The 8,969-nt window shown below is 38.0% G+C and overlaps 1 protein-coding gene across 2 annotated transcripts in view; it reads right to left on the bottom strand.

Annotated features, from left to right (window-relative positions):
- Positions 1–1,441: 1,441 nt before the first annotated feature.
- Positions 1,442–8,969, bottom strand: part of FZD6 (frizzled class receptor 6) — a 36,306-nt gene continuing 28,778 nt past the window's right edge. For both annotated transcript variants that reach the window (XM_059394968.1, XM_059394969.1), the window contains exons 4-7: positions 7,178–8,195; positions 5,919–6,067; positions 4,181–4,609; positions 1,442–2,941 (exon numbers count right to left, since the gene is read on the bottom strand). In XM_059394968.1, the coding sequence (XP_059250951.1) occupies positions 2,773–2,941; positions 4,181–4,609; positions 5,919–6,067; positions 7,178–8,195 (1,765 nt within the window). In that variant the 3' untranslated portion in view covers positions 1,442–2,772. The remainder of the gene's footprint in view (positions 2,942–4,180; positions 4,610–5,918; positions 6,068–7,177; positions 8,196–8,969) is intronic.

Here is an 8,969-nt window from a genome sequence, read left to right as displayed (position 1 = left end):
ATCATGATAGCTTTGAGAACTGGTCAGGTATTTAGTAAAATGTCTGTTGAGATTTCTCTGCTTTCTTCACAACTAGACTGAGGTTATAGATTTGGGGGAGGAAGATCGCCAAGGTCAAGGGCCATTCTCATCAGGTCATATAGGAAGCGCACCTACTCTCGTCATGCCCTCTACTGATGCTGACTCTGCCACCTGCCTCAGGTGGGGTTTTGTCCAGTTTCTCTAGCATGGAAGTTCATACTACACTGGCAGGGACAGTGTGCCCCACTGTCCCATTCCCTACCATGTTCTTTGGAAGGAAGCCGCTAACTATGGGCTGGCCAGACTTGAGTGAGGAGTTCTACTGCACCTCAAGGGTGAAATATTTACATCAGTCAGTTCAGGAACTACTTTGGAGCGTGACTGCTGGATCGCATGGGAAGACCAAGTCCGGCTGCGTTGAGAAACTGCCCGTTTTTGAGAGTGTCTATACCGTTTTGCATTCCCATTAGCTGTGGATGAGAGTTCCTATTGCTCAGCATCCTTACCAGAAATTGATATTGTCAGTTGTTTTTTGGCTTGTAACCATTCTGATAGGTGTAGTGGTGTCTCATTTTTCCTTTTGTGATATTTTTAAGTTACATGAGTTTAAGAAATCCGTGCCTCATCCCCGAGGAGTACCTCTGGCTCTTCTCCCCGTCAGATGTTAGTGCCGATTCTTACTCATACACTGTTTTTGCATGCTTGTCTCTGTTTGACTATATGATGAACATCATATTTGAAAAAGTATTTGTAGAGTACAGAGAATAGCATTTTCTTCCTCCAGACAAGATTGCCATTTGCTTCTACCTATGACTAATCCAGAACTACCTTATTCTAATTCCAGAATAAGAGATTTTTCTAGACCATGCAGATAACTTGAAGCAGGGCTGCTGTCCCTACACTTCACACTTCCTTCCTTCAAAAGGATACATCCTTTCGAGGTCACAACTCTAAGTGGAGTGTGGTGTGTGGACACTCCTTCCCTTGAACCCCAGCCCTTGGACGCTGGCAATAACTGTTCAACCACTCAGCCACCTTTTCCACCCATTCCATTAAATGCTCCCTGGGCTAAAGAAGCCCCAGTTGTGGGGGCTGGCAGGGTGAATTTCTTTCTTCTCCAAGGTCTTAGCCTGGCAATTCCTCACTATCCTATTTGTTTTTTAAAATGTTTTAATTTAGTATTGTTTTATTTACCACTGCTTTACCTCATCCTTCAGGTCTCCCACTGGCTTTAAAAAGTATGATAAATACGGCTGTATCACGTATACTCTGGGAAAAACGGTAACAAATGAAAAATTTGAGTCCCAACGTCTTTTCCAGTTTAAAGCTTTTGGCTAATTAGTAATGGAGCCCCTGATCTGAAAAGTTCTACCACTTCCTGGGTCAGGACCACTAAAAATAAACACAATACTCCACAATCTCTTATACAGAGAAAACTTTATTACTGGAAAGATCATATAATTTGTATGCAAAGTTAAAAAATGTGGAAAAGTTAATATTTACATTTTCCATACAGTACGTGATAATCTTTTTATGCTTAATAGAATGCTAAATAGAGGAAAAAACCAAAAGCATCAGAAAATGTTCAAAGTAGAACACTTAATTGGAAATAAAATTAAGAAAATTCTTCAATATTTTAAAGTATGTTTATCAGGACTACATTTTTTCCCCCATTTGATTGACACTAATAGTGCTAACACATTTTTTTTTTTAAGCACACTTTTAAATGTTTAGCAAAATCCTATTTCGGTACAGGAATGAATTCTACATAATGTCTGATGAAGATACTGTACAAGCTTTAGTATTCTAAACGTTAAAAAAGTTAAAAGTACAAGCAACTAAAAAAAAGTACAAGCAAGTATAAATGGTCATAAAAATACAATCTTGAGTGGTCATAAAACTTTTTTTTTTTAAAAGGAAATCAATTGCACTTGGCTTAATTTCTAAAAGAGTAATAACATTTCACCTAATCCTTCAGGACATATCATTTAAAAATGTAGAAGGATCAGAGCAGCATAATACAATCAACAGTGGACATTAAGCACCTCATTTTAGTGGCATAATAGATGTATGAAATTTCTAAAACAATAAGACTATAAAATTCACACAGGGAAGATGATAAAGTGGAATAAGTGGGTTTTTAAAGGTGAATTCCCATTATAAAACCTTCTGGTGTGTCAAATATTTTTCATACTATAAAAGTATTATTTTTCAATTTTCTTAGAAACTCAGTGTAAAAGCTACCAAAGTAGTGCTAAAATATCAGAATAACATGACAAAAATATTTGAATAGCTTTTCCAGGATTCCTTAAAAAAAAAACAAAATTCAAATACATAGAAACTTATTTTCAAATGTATAAAAAAAAGACACAAAGTTTTAAATACTTTAGCAAAGTAATATCTTGATTTTAGACCATAAAAGTGAAAGAGCATATAGTACATTTTAAAATACTTTTAACAAGAGCAGAATATTCATAAATAGAAAAGGAAGATTCCTCTCACTCCCTCCTCCCACACAACTTAAAAAAATATTATTAACCTGCACATTTCTGTTTCCTGGGTATACTGTCATCACGAAACTCTGTGTGAAATGAATCCTATTATACTCGGAATCTACCGTTTCCAGTGTAACAAGCGACGGTGTAGCTCTCAGTGCAAAAGAACGGGACAGTGATGTTGCTAAGACGGCGCACTGTCCCCGCCAGTGTAGTATGAACTCCCTTCTCTGCAACGGGCAGGCAACCCCGCCCCTCACGTATCCGAGTGACTGCCACGGCCCTGCTCTTTCCTGCCCCCGGAAGCCGAGTGAACGAGCAGGGATGCAGAGCCTCTTGGGCTGCCCGGCTCAGAGGAACCTGGGGCCTGTGAGCTGCTGTTCTGCACTGGGCCAGGCTCGGGGACGTCACTTTTTGGAGAGAGCCTAGGTAAAAAGACGAAAGGTGACATATTACAGACCAAAGCGCAGATGTGATGCCAAAGGTCCTTACAGCTGCCATCCACTTTTCGTGAATTTTTTGCATAATTAACTAAAACTCTTTATGTGTACCATGACACCTCAAAGTGCAAATACTTTCTTTTCAAATACAGTTCTTGCTAACTTCAGAAATTGCATTAAGCACCACCCATGCGTGGGCTGAGCACACTGTAGCATCGGGAATACACTTAATAAGACAGAATTCCGGCCCTTGCTTTAGCAAATATTTTATTCATTTCCCACCAAGGATGAGACATTTTAATTCCAACACAATGATGAATCAGACCTCAGCTCTGAGGTTTTACAAATTGAGGGTTTACAAATCTAGTGGAGGTTTTTTTTTCAAATTAAAAATTTTTTATTAACATATAATGTATTATTAGCCCCAGGGCTACAGGTCTGTGAATCGCCAGGTTTACACACTTCATCGCACTCAACATAGCACATATCCTCCCCAATGTCCATAACCCCACCATCCCCTCCCCCCCCCCCCCCCCCCACCCACCCCCCGTTTTTTCTGTGAGATTAAGAGTCTCTTTTGGTTTGTCCCCCCCCCCCCCCCATCCCATTTTAAAGGCACATATCTAATTAGAAACAGCAAAAGCTGTTACGGGAACACAAAGAAGTGCATCTGATTTAGTTTGGGAGGAGGGTGGCAAGACAACCTTGAGACCTAAAAGTACTTAGCTATTGGCATTCTGCTTAATTCGATATTTACCTGTGTCTGGATCACCTATGACCATTTGGAAAAATTCATTAAAGATAATGTCAATATCCTTTCATGTTCAGAAAGTAAAAAACATAATCATCTTCATATAAAATGACAAATACCTTTTAGTACTATGATACAGTAGCAATTACAACTCAATAGCCTGTATCTCAAAAGGCTCCTCAGCATTTACCAAATATACACGCAACACTTAACAACGGCCACGGAAAAGAACATCACACTCCTATGCAAACAACATTCATGAAGGCTCTTTTCCAAGCTAAGAACTGAACTACCAAATAGCATATTTACAGGCTGGACCCAAACTTCTTATACCCAAACTTCCTTGGATTAAATATATGGACACATGTCATCTCCTAGCACATTTTCTTTCCAGAAGTGCTATGCTTTAATAAAAAATGCATAATGCAATATTCAAAGCAGTCCCGATTTAACAGAACAAAATCGGAGCTCACCTTCCTTCACTCCTCGTACTTTCTGATACGCTGATCTTATCTGTCCCGTTGCCTGCCCGGCCCTTCCTGTCGGCCTGTTCCCCACAGAGTTTGGAGCTGGATGCTGCTGGGGAGGCCGGCTCCCCACAGTCGTGTTCTCTGGATCCGGGGGTGCTCGCTCCGTCTGCTCTCACCTCTCTCACTGATGTTTCTGGGGAGGTTGGTATTTCTGTCAAAGTTTCTTGTCCTAAGTAATCATGGTTAGTGATAGCCACTGAGGAAGTGCCGTGATTGGCGGTAGCGCCTGTGCTGGTTCCCATGGATTTGGAAATGACCTTCAACTTATGCGAACTGGGCTTGTAGTGCTTCTTTTTGTGTTTGACTTTAGAATTGTGCTTTAAGAAGAACTCACATGACTCCTGTAGAACTCTTCGACTTTCACTGATTGGACTGTAAGAGAAACCAAGGAGCGGGCTTACTAGGTAAATGTTAAGTGCTATCGAGAAGCCAAAAAGCAGGGGGACAAAAAAGAAAGAAAGAAAAAGAAGCCAAAAAGCATAAATCTTATACTAAAATCTTTAGTTGATCAGGTTAAAAGTTCTAAATGACTTATAGTTATGAAATCTGGGATTACAGATACTATGAGCTATAAGTAGATTGCCATGACGTGAAATCTTTTTTGCATACACTGTTAGCTGCCTTTGTCGGCACAAGTAGATTGGTAAAAAATTAGAGAGGCTACACCTAAGGAGGAAACTGACAAGGAAACTCAAAGCAGCATACCGTAGGGGATAATCTATTTATCACATGTAAATACATCAATATAAAAGTAAACCAAAAAAGAAAGGATGTAGAATGGTTGTTGTTAAATTTAATTGTTTGCTAACATTAAAGTTAGCAAATTATACTGAACTGTGATGTATATAAATATGGAGTAGATATGTAATAATTGCAAAAAATTAAAGTCCAGTTAAATGCAATTCTTCAGTCAGGCTCCCTGCTCAGTGGGGAACCTGCGTCTCCCTCTGCTTGTGTGCTCTCTCCCTCTCTCTGTCAAATAAATAAGTAAAATCTTAAAAAAAATGCAATTCTTCAGACTTTAAAAACTTAGAAAAGATCCATAGTTCTGAATTTTTACCACAAAAAAGTTTATTAATCAAACCAATGGGGAATAGTTTAAAAACCTATGCTACATTGTTGGCTGTATAGAGCATATAATGTATATAATTAACCAAAATGAACTATTTACTTGTAAATCTACTATATTGTTATAAAATACTACATAAGCTTAAAATTTTACCATCTTAGGGCAAATAAGTTGCCCTAAGCCATTTTAAGCCAGCACTATGTGTGATAAAACTTAAAGGTAGTAAACGATCATATAATATATTTGAGTCATAGTCTATAATTTTCCTTACATATATTTGATCCCATTTAATCTTTTATCATTGATAAAATTTAAAATGCTGCATCTGAACTAATGAATCCAGTGATAGCAGTAATAATATTAAATATAAGCTGTGTAAAGAAAATGCACACTTAACAAATCTTTCTTTCATATTTCAATAGAATAGTATAGGTCAGAGTCTATTTTAATGAATGCCAAACAGAATAAAGTATATTTCTCCAGGAAAAAGATTTCCAAATTTGATATAACAGTTGGCATAATGAAACTCTGGCACAATAATGACTTGAATAGTTCCTTGGTATTTGTTCTATTTAATTTAAAACAACATCAGATAATTCAGTAGCTTCTTACTCTCTCTTTCGATTTCGTTTAAAAAACCCAGCCCATTCCGTGCATGTCTTTTTGCTTCCAACCCAGAAGACAGCAGAGATGCCAACAATCAATGTCATCAGATATTTTATCATAAATAAAGCCAATTCTGGTCGAGTTTCTGTTTTTGCCTACAAAAAAACAGTGAATAATAAAAATTTCAGTGATACATTTTAAGTGGAAAGAAGTCTATACCATCAATGTAAAACTTGAACAGAAAGTATAAATTTTCAGTCTGTTGTATTATAAAATGTTTGACATAGTGCACTATAATGAACAGTGCTGCTTTAATATTCTTTACTAAAGTTCCGAATGAAGAACTTATCTGCATATCAAAATACATAGCTAGAAAAGGAAAACACTTAAATATATTTAGGAAGAATATCCTAAATCTTGACTTGATTTCCCAGCATCTTTTCCCTATAAGTATTGCAGCCTCTTATAATTGCCAAAATATCTGGCTTTGAGTATTCATCTATTTGCCTTCTACTAAAATCTACCAAAAAATTGCATTTAAATTCAGTGGAACAACATAGTATTTTAGAGTCCTTATGCATTGTTGTTAATGTTTTTAAAAATTTGGTTGGTCAGGGTGAAAGAAGTATCAATTCCATATAGTAAAATAAGTTCTGTTTTTATAAGCATAGATGAAACAAAAACATTATAAGATGACACGATCAAATTAAATAAACCCAAATAAGGTTTCCCTGCACTAAGTGAAGAATTAAAAACAACTCCCACTTCAGCAGAAGTTGACAGACCTCTTCTTGTTTCTGTTCCTCATTATTATTTATTTGCCTTTGCAATCGAATTTAATTTTTATTAAAAGAATAGCTAAAGGAGGCATTTTAACTATCGTAACCAAAGTCTAAACTTGAGGCAAGAACTCAAGGCCTGACCTCAGCTTCAGCTAATGCCCAATCTTTCCATCTACTGGATTTTCTTATGGAAAATCTAATGTCATGTTCATGACTATTTCAAGTGTATGTCCAGGGAATGTCCACTGTGTTAAAGTTAAATAATGAACTAATACAGGGGTCCCTGGGTGGCTCAGTTGGTTAAGCATTTGCCTTCAGCTCAGGTGATGATCTCAGGGTTCTGGGATTGAGCCCCGTGTTGAGTTCTCTGCTCAATCTGCTCCCTGTCCATCTCCCCATCCCCAAAGGCTCAGGTAATCTCTCTCTCTCTCAAATAAATAGAATCTTTAAAAAGGATAGCAAACTAATACAAATGCTCTTTACCTGGTAAGGGCACGGGATGTGGTACTGACGACAGTGGTCGGAGACCCAAGTTATCTCCCAGGTGACCCTGTTCACTTGCTCATAGATGTAACACCCCAGAAGTATCACGAGGGGCACAAGATACAGGCCACTAAAGACTCCAATTCGAATCATAAATTTCTTTAGTTTCTCCTGGTTCCGGCCATCATGTTGTATAACTTGCCGAACGTGATTTAAGGAAATAATGCCAGCTAGAAGAAGAGACAGCCCGACAAACACACAAAGGCACAGAGGCAGGAGCACGAAGTAGCGAGACGCATCCAGGTCATAAAGGCCGACGAAGCAAACACCGCTAATGTTGTCTCCTTCGACTTTGTTCATAGCAAGAAGCATAACAGTCAGAAAACCCGGTATCCCCCACGCCACGGCATGAAACCACACCGCTTTTTGTTCAATGGCTTCACAACTCCATTTTCGTCCTGCCGCTAGGAACCACGTAATGGTAAGAATCACCCACCACACCGTGCCGGCCATTGTGAAAAAATACAAAAACATAAACAGAACCGTGCAAGCCTTATTCTGAGAGCCCAGAACTACCGTGTCCCCGAGCTCTAGCTTCTCATCTGCCTTGTTGCAGGCTGTGCGGTCACCTAACAAGAATCCGATGAAGTACATCAGGGACACGATGCTGTAGCAGACAGAGTAATATATAATTGGTCTTTCTGGGTATCTGAATCTTTTAACATCGATTAAGAAAGTAAGGAATGTGAACAGAGTTGCACAGAGACAAAATATTGAAACTATCCCGATAAAACTTTTTGCAAACTCTAGCTCATCACTTTTAAAATACATGTTAGGGCATGGAGGTGCGCACTGGTCAATTCCCAGAAACTTATAGCCTTGTCCCCCAGAAGTCTTCAGATGCCTGGGACACCAAAATCCAATGTCTCTTTGAACTTCCTCTGTTTTCTTCTGAGGACCAAGATACTGTGTGTGTGGATCAAAAGTTACAGGAACGGTCTCATCACAGTACTGCAATCTGTAGAGATTATAAAAATCAAAGGCAATATTTTTACTGATTCACTGTTTTAATGCTATGCTTTCCAGCTATAAAGTACTACATTATGCATTCATAATTGATGGGAAGACATACAACCTGGATAGATTAAAGGTTAGAGCTTTGAAATTAACTGAACACTAGTAGTTGTTAGTGAGGCCCCAATACGCTAACATATATTTAATACAAGGCAAGTGAATATGAACATTTCCTTACTCAGAAAATGATCAATGAATAATTTTTATTTTGTAAATTTTTTAAGTAAACTTTATACCCTAGGTGGGGCTTGAACTCAGGATCATGCTCCACTGCCTGAGCCAGCCAGGTGCCCCAATTAATAATTTTTAAATAATTTCTGCTTCCAAGAATAAATATTTAAGAAAGAATTTATCCTAAAAAAAAAAAAAAAAAAGGAAAAGAAAAAGAATTTTTCTTAATTAGTAGTCTCCAGACAAAAAAGTGTTGGCTTGTCTGTTTACAGCATTAGAAAAGTCTTGGGGAAGTTCACTTGTATTCTAATGCCCACAAGCAAAGTAGCTCAACCATATGACAAGGTTTTGACAGTTAAAATTGGCTGAAATGACACCCTTCCCCTCCCTGGATTGAGTTCAGGTGATCTCTACATTCTTAAAGGCAAGAAGATCACCAAGAAGTAGACTAGGGACCAGCTTAATTAATCACTATCCTGTTTCAGTTTGGCTGGCTCTTTTTAATTTAATTGAGTTGACATACAATATTATATGAGTTTTAGGTGCA

The sequence above is a fragment of the Mustela nigripes genome, chromosome 3 (genome assembly GCF_022355385.1).
Source record: "Mustela nigripes isolate SB6536 chromosome 3, MUSNIG.SB6536, whole genome shotgun sequence".
NCBI classification, from domain to species: Eukaryota; Metazoa; Chordata; class Mammalia; order Carnivora; family Mustelidae; genus Mustela; species Mustela nigripes.
This window is presented reverse-complemented; position numbering and strand designations above follow the sequence as displayed.